We start from the raw sequence: 15369 nt of genomic DNA, 5'->3' as shown, positions 1-15369 counted from the left end.
TGTTGGAGTTTCCCCCTTATGAGATGGGATGGATGGTTTCGAAATAAGTTTTCGTTTGGTTTTCAAAGTTCATTATTTAGAAAATACAAAATAAACGAGGGTAAATAGACTACAAGTTTTATAAATGAATACCTTCTAATCAATAGGTAGCCAAATTTTGTCAACAAACCATATATTTGTAAGGAAATAGTCAATAGTCACTCAATTATTGATTCTTTTCGTATTCGAAAGAAGTAATTGTATGTATTAGTTTTTGCTTATCTATATCAAAATAAAAGTTGTTAAAATAATGTTCATTTCTCAAAGGCACCAACTATCCAAAATACATATCTAGAGCACTAGAAACTTTGATCGTCGAAAGTAGCATCCTATGACCACTCGAGGCTGCTGGGCATTTTTGAACTTAGGAGGCTCTATTAGTGAACAGTAATTATTTTCGATGAAAGTCATAAAGCCACAGAAATAATTCAGTATACCATTGGCTATGGAATTTGCGTTTCGACTTCGTCTCATCAGAACCCGACACTAACTTAGTGAAAGGACAAAACTAGCGCCAGATTGATGCTAGCTCCAAAGACGGAGAAACGAGTTGTGTAATTAGTGATGTCTTTTTTTACTCGATTAACGCAAATAATCGATTAATTTCTAAAATAATCGAAAAATCAATAATCGATTACAAGCTTTCGGTATAATCGAGCAAATCGAGTAGTTGCTATCAATTAATCGAGAGCATAATTAATGAAGGGTGGCATTGAAAATGAAAGTCGCAGAGCAAAAAAAAAAAAAATTTGACGAAGCTTCTCCAAATTTTTCAAAATGTGTCGAGCGACCTTTTTTTTGGTTTACAAAGTAATCGATTATTGATTTTAATCGATTATCTTGGTGGTTAATCGAATGAATTAATCAAGCTCTAAAAAATTATTCGATTAACGGATAATCGATTATTTGCAACAATCAGACATCACTAGGTGTTCCTGAACAAACACCTAGTCAAGCGTGATGTCCCGCAAGAGAAGATGTTCTATCGAAGTAATTGGCAATCAGTAATATCAGAGTTATTTTATGTCACTACATTCCAAACTTCGTTAGAATTGAATATTGATGCATTAGAAATCTATAATAGAAGTATCACACAATTTGGAGACAATTATTCGTTGACAATTTTAATCGCAGCTCATTTAGTTCATCATTAAATTTTCTGTCTTTCTTCACTCCCTAGCTGAAAATTGGCATACTGTATAAACCACAATAACACTGTTCGAGAAAAAAACAACAACTTGAGTGTGTTACCACAGCGTATTGATTTTCGGAAAGTAGAAGCACATTGATGGAAATTGCGTTTTTTGTTTGTTTCTAGAACGTTAGGATCAGTTTCTATAAGCGTTTTAATTTTTTTGTATAATCGATCATAAAAATAGCCACTCAGATTGGGATGGAAAATGTAGGAAAATTAATACGTGACTATTTCTAGTGTATATTTGAGTGCTGAGTTGAATGGCGTGATTAAATGTTGTATACAAGGGCAAGTGTACATAGTTCCGAAATGGTCAACTTAGGAGGTATATTACACTAGTTTACAAGAAAAATGAAGCTTCAAGAAAAAGTATTTTTTGGACTAATTTTGGGTCGCTGAACACGAAAACAATATTCATTTTTTTGTTCAAAGAAGGGATTTTGTGATTTTCTCAACAAAAAAAAACTCGTTTTTGAGCACTTTTTGTAGTTTTTAGTCAATATTTTGTGTCAAAATCATTCAATTAATTTAGTCAATATGCAGGTTGAAAGGTGCCGAGATGCCCTTTCCAAAAACATAATTTGTAAAAAATTTAGTGCTGCAAGTGACCAAAGTTTTAAAAAGTGCATTTTTCACAATTTTTAAAAGTTACTCATTTTTAAATGATTTTTTTTTTACCGAAAAACCAATTTTTTCGGACCTATTAGAATCTAAGATGACAAACAATATGTTTACGTTAATTTTAGGCCTAATATCACTAACATCGGATGGAAAATGTTGATGCTATGGCACATTGAGCGAAATGGAAATTTTATGATTTTAGCGGACCCTGCCCTAGTGCGGCGGTTTAGAGGGTGTGGCACTGGTATCATAAGCCAGTCGTCAAATATTCGAGTCCCTATCGGGAAGGAGTCTCAGTGGGATCTTAGCACTAGCCACGCAATATTCTGTGAACTGAGAATCTGCTGTGAAGCCTGTTGAAGCAAAAGGCCAAAAATTCCTTTAATTCGTAAAATATGTACTCACCACAAACAAAACAAAAATTTTCCAACGATATTTCCACAGTTTAAAAAGAGCACTTAATTGTACAATGAAATATCCAAAACCATTCAAATGCCGCAGGATGGATGGATGCAAGCTCGAGAAGACAGTACCCAACACAAACAATAACTATCAAGTATAGAAGATTATTTCAGCCGAAAGTATGATTGTACGAAAGATAAAAAGTTACAACTTTCACTCAGTGCTTCATACCATCTACATTTTTCATCCGACTTATGTGACCATTTGATTAAAATTTATGCAAAAAGATTATTTATCTCATTAGATTCTAAATGAATTCTCTTATGTCCTTGATTTATTATAAAAAATATACTAGAAATATGCATTTTTTTAAAAAAGATCGAAAATTAGTCTTTTTTTACTTTGGTCGATTGTAATCATAATAAATCCATATTAAATTTACAAAAGGGCGAATAAGATTTGTAAACAAACTTTTATTTTGATGGTTTCTCTTAATTTACCATAAAAAAAATTTACATTAACGCATATTTTTCATGAAATTCCACTCTGCAGCAGACTAATGAGCGAAACAAGTTTGTTCACAAAAAACAGTTTCGCCCTTTTGACGAATTAATATTGAAATGTACACTTCTCGACAAACATACGATTACGGCTTAAAAGCCAACTGTCAAAATTCTCTTTGAAAGGAAATTGCGGACAAACCGTTACTGGCTAAACGCAGTTCATAGCAGTTAATGCAAGAGTAAACTTTTTTCTTTTGTTTACTATAAACATCTGTGATTTGCGGGTAATAGTTTGTCTGAAATTTCCTTTCAAAGAGAATTTTGACAGTTGGCTTTTTAGCCGTAATCATATTTTTGTCGAGATTTGATCTACGCATATTATACATTTTCGGAAAGGGCACATCAATACCTTTCAAACTGTTTCGATCGGACCCTATTTGAACAAGATATTGACAAATAACTAAAATAGTACTCAAAAAAACCTGTTTCAAAGAAATCTTGAAAATGCTTCTTTTAAAAAACAAAAAATGGACTTGGTTTTCGTACTGAACGATCCAAAATTAACTGAGGAAACACCTTTCTTCTTAGCTTATCGCGATTACCTTAAAATTGTTAAAATCTGTCACATTAGATTCTGCAAATATGACAAATTATTTTTCCGTGATAAAAAAATAGAGCAAAAACAAAAAAAAGCGGAAGCAAAAGAAAAACGTTTTTTTTAAACTCGAACTTCTTTGAATGAGAAATAGAGTAATATTTTCGTATTCAGTGACCCAAAATTAATCTAGAAAACACTTTTTCTCGCAACTTCATTTTTCTTGTAAACTAGTCTAAGGCCAAAAGAGATATGTGAAAAACAGCGAAATTTTCACTAGGTGCCTAATAACATCACCAGTTTTTGTGGGATTTTCGTGATCTTAGGCTTAAAATTCACGTGAGAAGTTTGCCTGTCACATAAAATTTTAAAATATTTTTTTTTGCTGATTTATTTTTTTATGAAAAATCAACTAAAAATTAGTAATTTTACCAAGCACTACTTTTTTTGACTTTGCTTGCTCTTAACACTAAATTTTTGATATTTTATCCTAACATGTTATACGCAGTTAGCGCTCTACTTCCGAGAGAAGCGCAAGTGTTTTTAGCTAACGCTGATCTAGGGAAGTCGATCACGGACTTTGATTTACACAGAGCTTGCATAATACGTTTCGAACCTACAGGGCACCGTCGGGCCCAGCGCGTTGCGGCGGTCGTGTTAGCGGGATGAAGCATCGCGAAAACACTTTTCGCATCGATTATGCGAGTCTACCTAAAAAGCCAGGCTTTGAAGAGCTCCATCATTTTGTTGGCTCTATTCTAGGTCTGAAAGAGAGCAAGTTAGACGAATTCAATACAGCAGAAATCTCGGCTGTGCTTTCGTGAAAACAGACGAGCTCTCAACAGCAATTGTCGACGAACACGATAACAAACATGAAGTCGATGTTGACGGTAAAATCTTCAAGCTTCGGATCCTAATGGAGGACGGAAAGTGGAAGTAAAACTCGTCGATTTGTCTGAAGATGTAACAGACAGCGCCAAACATGTCGGCATTGCAATGAGTACGTGCACAATGGCATCTCCTGCGTGCAAAACAAAAAGCTCTTGATCCAAAAGCTTACAACTGAATAATCATACGCTAGCGTAACAAAACATTCTCTCGCTCCGAGACAGCAAAGACCGAAATCTTCAACTAATAAGCCTACTAAAAAGGCAGACAAGACAAACGAACCCACTACTAGCACAGCCAGGACAATTTCACACCCAGAAGGCCTGCCCGTGGAGTCGTGTACGCAACAGCAATGCGTAACGGCCCCCATACTGACATAGCCGAATCCCCAACGAGAAGACCACGGTTCGGACTCGACACCGACTGCACCCTCTACTATAACTAATCAGACAAGATCGGCCATACTCTTCAAAATACCTACCCGGCCAGCTCCAGACATCGAAAATACGCAATCAAAATCTGCTCTATCTGAGAGCAACGATGATCTGGAAACCGACGAGTCTACATCGTCTAACAGTAGACGTCCAAAACGGAGATCACCGGGGAAAAAATACGTCAAGACACAGGCAGCACGAGTCCGGGTGGGGATACTAATTTGTAATGGCGTACACTAGCTACAAAATTGCCACAATAAACATAAACACAATTACAAATACTACAAAAATCAATGCTCTTCGCGACTTCGCCCGTACGATTGATTTGGACATTATTTTCATGCAAGAGGTGGAAGATGATCAACTCACATTGCCAGGGTATAAAATGTTCTGCAATGTTGACCATAACCGAAGAGGAACTGCAATAGTCGTTAAGCAGCACATACACTGTTCTAACATCGATAGAAGCCTAGATGGGCGTCTGATCGCGCTGCGGATTAACGACATAACGTTGTGTAATGTATATACTCCATCGGGTACAGCCCTGCGGTCGGAGCGAGAAAGGTTCTTTAACAACACAATAGCGTATTACAGGCGACATAGAACCGAACACTTCATCCTTGCTGGGGACTTTAACTGTGTATTGCGACAGTGTGATGCTACTGGGCAGAATGCGAGTCCAGCACTGCAGGCTACGGTGCACGAGCTACAAGTGCACGATGTATGGGAAAAGATAAATCCCAGAACTGACGGATACACATACATAACACATAATTCAATGTCAAGATTGGATCGAATGTACGTTTCTACTGGACTCTGTGAGCAGCTGAGAACTATTCACACGCATGTGTGTTCGTTTACCAACCATAAAGCAGTGACAGTAAGACTTTGTCTTCCTCATCTTTCTGGTTTCTGGTGTTTCTGGTCTCTTCGTCCTCGCCTCCTTACCTCTGAAAACCTGGAAGAACTCCAAATACGCTGGCAATACTGGACCGCTCAACGTAGAAACTATTCGTCGTGGATGCTGTGGTGGGTGATGTATACAAAACCGAAAATACAGTCTTTTTGCCTTTCTCAATAGAAAGGTATTGCAATTGCTCTGAAAACCGACTTTTTAACGGAGGCCCGGAGGGCCGTGACATATACCATTCGATTCAGTTCGTCGAGTTCGGCAAATGTCTGTGTGTGTGTATGTATGTGTGTGTGTATGTATGTGTGTGTGTATGTGCGTCTGTGTGTGTGTACGCGAACACAATCTCACTCACTTTTCTCAGAGATGGATGAACCGATTTTTACAAACTTAGTCCCAAATGAAAGGTGCAACGTTCCCATAGGCTGCTATTGAATTTCTAATGGATCCGACTTCCGGTTCCGGAATTACAGGGTGATGAGTACGATCACGCAGAAAACGTCGATTTTAAGAAATTCTGCAATGAATGTATAATGGTGAAAATTTTTCCAAAATGTGACCACAACTGCTTCGATTTGTAGTACTAGGTCATTAACAGCCATTCAAAGTCTCTTTGGTCACATTGGCCACCATCATCGGTTCCGGAAGCCCCGGCGGAAGTATCCAAATTCAGAGTAACAGTCACATCGGTTTCTCGGAGATGGCTAGACCGATTCGACCAAACTTGACCTCAAATGAAAGGTATTGCGTCCCCGTAAATGGCTATTAAATTTTATCCCCAACCGACTTCCGGTTCCGGAGTTACGGGTTGTGGCGTGCGATCACATAGCAAATTGTGATTCAAACCGATACCCCGATGGAAGCAAAAAAGGTAAAAATTTCGCTAAAATGTCTCTCAAATAACTTAACTTTGCAGTTCTAGGTCACCGACGGCCAAACAAACTTTCGTTGACTACATTGACCACCATAGACGGTTCCGGAAGTGCCCGGGAAAAGCGGCCATCTTTCATAACTAGCAAACTCATATCAGTTTCTCGGAAATGGTTGGGCCGATTTTCACAAACTTAGTCCCAAATGATAGCTATATTATCCCCACAGATGTCTGTAACATTTCGCACGGACCGCTTGTATGGTTCCGGAAATATAGACTGAACGGTCCGGTCACACATGAAATTCCCATATAAGCCGGAACTCAAAATTTTTTTCAAAGGGGGGACCCCATGAAATTTCAGAAATCGAATTCGTATTTTTGATGCCAAACATCTTTAAAATGCATGAAACGTCGAGATTTTATGTTATCACGAATTTTTTTTTTTTTTTGGAAATCGACTTTTTGGGACTGCCGATTTTGCACCTTTTTGCCTTTCTCAATAGAAAGGTATTGCAATTGCTCTGAAAACCGACTTTTTAACGGAGGCCCGGAGGGCCGAGTGACATATACCATTCGATTCAGTTCGTCGAGTTCGGCAAATGTCTGTGTGTGTGTATGTATGTGTGTGTGTATGTATGTGTGTGTGTATGTGCGTCTGTGTGTGTGTACGCGAACACAATCTCACTCACTTTTCTCAGAGATGGATGAACCGATTTTTACAAACTTAGTCCCAAATGAAAGGTGCAACGTTCCCATAGGCTGCTATTGAATTTCTAATGGATCCGACTTCCGGTTCCGGAATTACAGGGTGATGAGTACGATCACGCAGAAAACGTCGATTTTAAGAAATTCTGCAATGAATGTATAATGGTGAAAATTTTTCCAAAATGTGACCACAACTGCTTCGATTTGTAGTACTAGGTCATTAACAGCCATTCAAAGTCTCTTTGGTCACATTGGCCACCATCATCGGTTCCGGAAGCCCTGGCGGAAGTATCTAAATTCGGAATAACAGTCACATCGGTTTCTCGGAGATGGCTAAACCGATTCGACTAAACTTGGCCTCAAATGAAAGGTATTGCGTCCCCGTAAATGGCTATTTAATTTCATCCCGATCCGACTTCCGGTTCCGGAGTTACAGGTTGTGGCGTGCGATCACATAGCAAATTGTGATTCAAACCGATACTCCGATGAAAGCAAAAAAGGTAAAAATTTCGCTAAAATGTCTCTCAAATAACTTAACTTTGCAGTTCTAGGTCACCGACGGCCAAAAAAACTTTCGTTGACTACATTGACCACCATAGACGGTTCCGGAAGTGCCCGGGAAAAGCGGCCATCTTTCATAACTAGCAAACTCATATCAGTTTCTCGGAAATGGTTGGGCCGATTTTCACAAACTTAGTCCCAAATGATAGCTATATTATCCCCACAGATGTCTGTAACATTTCGCACGGACCGCTTGTATGGTTCCGGAAATATAGACTGAACGGTCCGGTCACACATGAAATTCCCATATAAGCCGGAACTCAAAATTTTTTTCAATGGGGGGACCCCATGAAATTTCAGAAATCGAATTCGTATTTTTGATGCCAAACATCTTTAAAATGCATGAAACGTCGAGATTTTATGTTATCTCGAAAATTTTTTTTTTATAAAAATCGACTTTTTGGGACTTTGCCGATTTCGCCCTTTTTTTCAGTTCGATATTACTGTGGCTGTTTTTGCTTTTTAAAAATTTTAGAACTCGAATAATGATTTATTTTCCTGTATATAGTTGTCATGTGATGTATAATAATAAAATGTAATATATTCATTTAAAAGTTTTTAATGAATATAAACAACGCACACATTCTCGTGATTCATGATTGAGAAAGGCACAATTGCACCGCTAGGTGGATTAAAATAGGTTTTCAAGTGGAAATCGAAGCTTGCCTATGAAGACTATCATTACGAACAACAGACACTATACGTGCAGCTAAAGCGAGCGTACGTTAGCTATTACCAAAATCCTGCAATGCTATCAACAATCAATCGATTAAAGGGTGAAATGCTTGCCCTCCAACGAAGACACACGCAAATGTTTGTGCGAGTAAACGAGACACATGTAACAGGGGAGCCGCTTTCTACGTTTCAGCTTGGCGAACGAAAGAGGAAGAGAACCACTATTACAAGAATCTAGAACGAGAATGAAGAAGCGTTGGAAGATGCCGGAGAGATTAGCGAACACATGTACAGCTATTTTTTCCAATCTTTATACTGAGAGCACGGGGGAAGTAGAGATATCCCCTGATCGTGCGTTTCAGTGTGACAGGATTATCCCGGATGATCAACACAACGAAGCAATGATGAGCGAGATTACTACCGCAGAGATATTTTTAGCGATCAAATCAAGTGCATCCAGGAAATCTCCGGGCCCAGATGGCCTTGCGAAAGAATTTTACCGTCGTTCCTTCGATATTATACACATAGAAATGAATCTTGTGCTCAATGAGGCTATGAGTGCTGACATACCAGAAAAAATTGTTGACGGATTAATCGTGTTGGTGAAAAAGAAAGGCGCCGGCAACACAGTTGGGAGTTACAGACCGATCCCATTACTGAACTTTGATTACAAAATTCTCTCTCGAATACTCAAATCAAGGCTTGAGAGTGTTATGCGATTACACAATATCTTCAATAAAGCGCAAAAGTGTGCGAACCCCGATCGGAACATCTTCCAAGCTGTTCTAGCTTTGAAAGACTGAGTCGCTCAGCTGATAAGGCGAAAACAGAGAGGTAAACTAATCTCTTTCGATTTTGATCATGCTTTCGATCGTGTCCGGCATTCCTTCCTGCACTACAACATGCGTTGACTCGGAATAAATTCCCGATTCGTGAACCTTATCTCAGAGATTGCTACTCGCTCTTCTTCTCGGCTACTGATTAACGGACATCTCACTGCCGCTTTTCCAGTACAACAATCTGTGCGACAGGGAGATCCGATAAGCATGTTGCTGTTCACGATCTACCTCCTTCCGCTCATCCATAGGCTTCTTGAGCAAGTGTGTGCAAACGATCTTATTGTGGCAAACGCCGATGATATCAGTATGATTGTTACATCGAGTGAGAGAGCTCAGAAAATTCGAGAGATATTCTCTCGGTTCGAAAATTTGTCCGGTGCAACGCTAAATTGGCAGAAAACGGTCTCTGTTGATGTTGGTTTCATTGATGTAACTCCACTACATATACCTTAGGTACAGTTGAAGGACCAAGTAACAATTCTTGGGGTCATATTCGCCAACTCAATAAAGACAATGAACACACTCAATTGGAATGCCATGATAGGAAGGTTTGCACAGCAGTTGCGCTTACATGGTATGCGATCACTCACTTTGTGTCAGAAAGTTGCGGTGCTGAATACGTTTCTAGCCTTGAGAATATGGTATCTAGCCTATATTCTGCTACCATACTGTGTTCATACGGCTAAGCTGACGTCAATGATGGGAACCTTTATATAGAAAGGTGTACCAGCGCGAATTCCAATGCAACAGCTAACCAAAAATAAGGAGCAAGGGGGTCTGAAATTACATCTTCCAGCGGTGAAAGCGAAGGCTTTACTGATAAACCGTCACCTTAAAGAGCTTGACAGCATGCCGTACTACAGATCGTTTATTCTGCGGAACGCGCAATATCGAGCCGTGATTCCTGCAGGCCTACCATGTCTGAGAACAGTAAGCCTCAACTATGTAAATCTTACTCCACAGTTACAACAATGTCCGGAAGCGGGCCTCGTCTGTCAGGTCAGATAGAACTTCCAAGAGTCGGAAATTCCCAGGGATAAACTGGAAACGAACATAACAGAACATCTCAGATCGACGATTGACCTCGGATCAGCGAAGTGAACTGTACATGCTAATAAACGAAAAAACCGAACATAGGAAATTGATGTATAAAATTCAACGTGCGGACGGACAAGGCTGTGTTCACTGTCACGCAGGACTTGAAACGCTAAAACACTAATTCTGCGAATGCCCTCGAGTAACAGCAGCATGGCAGCTTTTGCAGAACAAGATTGCGATTATTGAAGGAGGTTGGCGAATGCTATCCTTCGAGGAATTACTCCGTTCAACTTTAGAAAGCGTAAGATCATCGCGTAGAGTTTTGATACTGAAAACTTTTATGTGCTACATATCATTCATTAAACAATGCGAAGGAATAGTGAATGTGCAGGCACTTCAGTTTCACTTAGAAACAGAATGTGAATAAATATAATGAAATGTGAATAGTTTTTAAACATAACATGGACAATAAAAAATGGGCACATCAATACCTTTCGAATAGTGAGAGAAGGATGGGCATATACGGAGGTGAAGTAAGATTAAAGGAATCTCTTATGAGTGAAAACTACTATCGAAAAATATCTGCTCGTAAATCTTCCACACTACAAAAGATGTGTATGGGTGTGAGGTGGGCCATCCCAGTTAAAAAAATAGCCTTTTACCGAAATATAAAGGCAGGATTCACCTCAAACTTTAGTTGTACGAAGAATTGGAGTAAAATGGGTGTATACTAAATTGGTTCAATTTTTGGCTATTAGCTCCACCAGGCTCTATTGATTCCTTTTATGATCGTTAATAATTGTGAAAATTTTGGAACCGATCGGTTGTATCTACGGACTCTCCAAAAATTTCAAAGTTTGTATGGAAATTAGTATAGAAAATCGGTTTACATCTAAAATAAATTCTCAAAAAATTATATCATCAACCAATTAATAAGAACACTATATATTTCTAAAGGTATTCTTCTAGTGAACATATTCGTGGAACATTGAGGGTTTGTGAAAATTCGCTGAAAAACGTTATAACCTAAAGAGGCAGCATGTCTTCAAAACAAGTAAATTTTATTATTAATCATGGTAACCCTGTTTGAATAGCTGCCTCTGCCATACGCTATCGGTTGTTGAGGTGATTTTTTGAGAAAAGGATCGGTACCAAAATTTGTTCTATTACCATGAACCATAAAAGGAATCAGTAAGGCCAGGTGGAGCTTACATTCTGCAGGAAATATTTTCTTCCATATAAATTTGAACCAGTCTAGTGTATACGTTTCGAGAGATTAATTTAATTATGTTCAATCGATTCTCTGTGTTTTTTCACATAAGAAATACCTATTTTGGTCTTCCGTATTCAACTTTTTTCCTAGGTATAAATTCAGTTTCAAACAAAAGGGGGAATTAGGGCAAAACAGGTATGATAGCGTTCCGTGCGATTTTTCTATATACTAGCACTCAATTTTTCAGGCATAAAAACATCTTTCATGGTAAAGGCCATCCAGCCTTTTCATAAAAAGACGCGTTTTGTGCATATTTTTGCTCACTGTGCGTCCCCTTCAAAGTTCATGGGAGCAAGTTTCTAATTTGGAAAAAAAAATAATAACTGCCATTTTCCAACCGATTTTGATTATGAATAGGTCGTTGGATGCGGAATTAAATGTGCTCTCAAAATTATTTTTTAAACAAATGTATAAAAATGTTGAACAATTTTCATATTTTTCATGAAAAAATCGCGAAATAATGGTTATTTTCATATTGTTGTCCGAAAACCGCGTAATATTTTCAACAAATTAACATAAAGTAGCATACCGTTGGAAAGGTTATTTCTTCTTTGCAGAATTTTCCAAATTGAAAATCGATTGAAAAATGACCGTGTAGAAACTTTTTCGCGCCGAAAATCCTGAAAATTTGTTTTTGCTGGGTACATTAAGATTTTGAGGGTATATTAAATTGATCAAATGTGATTTTGGGTTGTACTTGACCAGACCTACAACCTTTAACAGATTACTTTTTTATTTATTTTGAAGCACCGCATAATACAAAAAATTTGGAAATGCTCATAAAAATCCATCGTGGCGTACTAGAGACTAACGAAAAACATCATTTTTCAACATATTCCGTCTATTTCCCGAAGAATAATATGCGGATAAAGTACGGTCGAGTTGTTTTTTTTAGCGAATGGTGGGCTATCGCCCAACGTTACACGTTAAGCATTACCAGTAGCCTAGGCTTGCACGATGATAACATATGAAAAACAAAAAGCAATAAACCACTAGAATCCAAGTACTATTCTCGACTTTTCCACAACGTTACCGACATTTTACATAATTTTGTATACTAGTTTTTAGACTAAATTGTTCCGTTTAGTGTTGGTTAGTCTCAGCTGCTTGAGCATGAGTAGTTCCACGTTGCATATGACACTACTCGACTTAAAACTACACGAAAAGTCACTCGCTCTCTCTTTCATTAATCATTCCAATTCGCTAACAGAATCGAATCACCTTTGAAATCAACATACATTTTGTTGATCCTCAAGTGATTAATTCATTGTCAGTATCCCGTTCTTTGTTGCAGAAATAGAAATGATGGTTCTTTCCAGTATTGTCGCTTTTTGTTGTTGCAGTATACCTATAGGTTCTTTGTCATAGGCAGTGGCGGATCCAGGGGGAGGGTCCTGGGGGTCCGGACCCCCTCCGAAATTATTTTACTTGTTGAGAAATTTTTAATTAGTTTCAATTTTATATTAGCTTTAAACTCAAAATTACTCCAAACCAAATTTGATTGACAAAACTGATATGCTTTTAATAAGGTTATTACGTATTACGAATTGTATAATGTTCAATTTAAAATCGAAATTTCGGACCCCTCCCGAAATTTTTTTCTGGATCCGCCTCTGGTCATAGGTTTCATCAGAAGTGTAATGTAACTAGTTCAAGCATATGCATAAAGCGAACTGAGCTGTGTATAGTGTATACGTCAAGAAAAAATCATTCTTAACTGTTTTACATTTCCACCAATCGAAAGAAGAATATTCAATATCCTTCTTCGTTAAATTTGTTTAAAATCATTTTCATAGCCAAACATAAAATTACTCGAATCTAGAAATACAAGCGGTATGATTCATTTCAAGTCCAATTGTGTACGATAGTTGGGATAAAAAAAAATCAAGTGTTCGATGTATATTCGTTCATTTGGGAGATATTACCGCGAAAAGTCGACATGTTTTTTTTAGTTGGCGTCCCGATTACAAGTGTGTCGTTTTCGTTTGGTCTCCTCATCAATGGTTCATAAAACAGGATTTTTTTTTAGTTTTTGAACATGAGAATAACAAGGGGAACAAATTATCTTTAGCGTATTTTTCAACATATATTTACCAAATAGACAAAAAAGGGAAATATTTTCTATTTAGATGGCTTTTTTACACAGCATAGACTATTATGGTGATTGAAAGATAAAATATTTTAATCATTTTTAATAAAGTAACCTTTTTGCCAGATTATTGTTATTAAGGCACTACCAACGCAGCTCGATAAGTCTATATCCATGTCATCATCAATAGGGCCCATTCTCACAGTCACTATATCTAGTGACTAGAAAAAAAAATTCTTCTCGTCACTAGGTGACGCGATTGTGAGAATATGATCCAAGATCATCGAGGCCGCACAATCCGGACACTCTTCAGGGTTACAGGAGTTATAACTCGTGCGTTCCAGAATGATTATCTTCCGATTTTAAAAAAATAAAAAATACACTCACGCAAATCTACGCCATCGTACAATGCACAGTGGTCCGAATTCACAATTTAGGAAGACAAAAATGTTTGTGGCTAAACCTTATGTTTTAGAGCTATGATGTCTTCAGGACAAATAATCAGTATTGATTAGGCCATCTCCAGATGTAGATGGTATTAGGGTGGCTCTTATTGTTAGGGTGCTTCAAAAACTATTTTCTGATTGTGATGAGATAGAATATTGCAGTCTTCAGCAACATTGTAGGGGAACTTACACCAAGCAACTTTGCCGAAGACGTTATAGTTGTATCTCCAAAGGTTTTTATTTTATAGCTATTTTAATTGAGCAACTTAGGGTGTTCCTAACAAAAACAGTTTTTTTGCTCTAACTTTTTTATTTTTTATTTTTCATATGTGGTGTCTTCAGACAACTTGTAAAGCTTATCGAGACAAATTTTTTCATAATAGAAGGAATTCAGATATTACTTTCAGAACCGAAGTTATGAGTAATATTGAATAAATAATAGGTCCTTTTAAAATATTTATATCTAAAATTGGGGCAAACAAAAATAATTTCTTCTTCTTGCATTTCAAAGAGCATACTTTCAGGCAAGTTCAGAAAAAAAATTGCGAAGGTGATATTTCGGAAAAAAATTTAAATGGAGTTTGAAAATTGTGATTTTACTACCGAAAATTCCTCATGTAGAGTCAAAATTTGTCGAATGGGCCACCCAAATTGTCACATTTTCGATGGAAGATCCAATTTTTTGGTAGCATGTGGCATTGCAAAACCAAATCAAGATGGGCACCTAAAAAAATTTGTTTTTACCATAATGTCATAGGTTAACAGACATAACACTTTGAGGAAATTTGTTAAAAAAATATCGATTCGCGAATTTTACTAGAACACTAGCTCCACCTTTTATACGCGGTCCCAACCATTAATTTACAAAAGGGTTATCCCTCAGGCTCAGGCGCAATTTTTCAGTAGTGGTCTATCTCCCGTATACTTGCGCATATCGTCGCTGTTGTCCTATCTTATGACAAGAGCCATTTAGCACATTTCGAGAAAAATGATTTTTAATGTTTGAGATTGAATATATTGAAACTTATAAATGGTAAAAACAATTCAAAGAAGACAATTGATGCATCTATCTACTCTGCATTAACATCTCAAATATTACGAAGACCGGTTGACTATGTTGTTTTTACTATAAATGTACATAAAAGTCGCACTCACACGTGTCATAGGTGTGTATTGATGACAAAATTTGTATGGCGTGTCATAATCGTGCATGGAAAATTTTCCATAGAAATAAATCATTAATTTATTAACTTTTATTCATATCTTTGACTATATTTGGTCTATA

At 37.4% G+C, this 15369-nt stretch overlaps 1 protein-coding gene across 1 annotated transcript in view; it reads right to left on the bottom strand.

The window, feature by feature from the left end:
• Window positions 1-5146: 5146 nt before the first annotated feature.
• The window catches only part of LOC131688190 (zinc finger protein 25-like), a 57579-nt gene continuing 47356 nt past the window's right edge, over window positions 5147-15369 (bottom strand). Inside the window, exon 7 of the mRNA XM_058972360.1 lies at window positions 5147-5383. Coding sequence (XP_058828343.1) covers window positions 5147-5383 — 237 coding nt within the window. The remainder of the gene's footprint in view (window positions 5384-15369) is intronic.

Source organism: Topomyia yanbarensis, chromosome 3 (assembly GCF_030247195.1).
Source record: "Topomyia yanbarensis strain Yona2022 chromosome 3, ASM3024719v1, whole genome shotgun sequence".
Taxonomy (NCBI): domain Eukaryota; kingdom Metazoa; phylum Arthropoda; class Insecta; order Diptera; family Culicidae; genus Topomyia; species Topomyia yanbarensis.
This window is presented reverse-complemented; position numbering and strand designations above follow the sequence as displayed.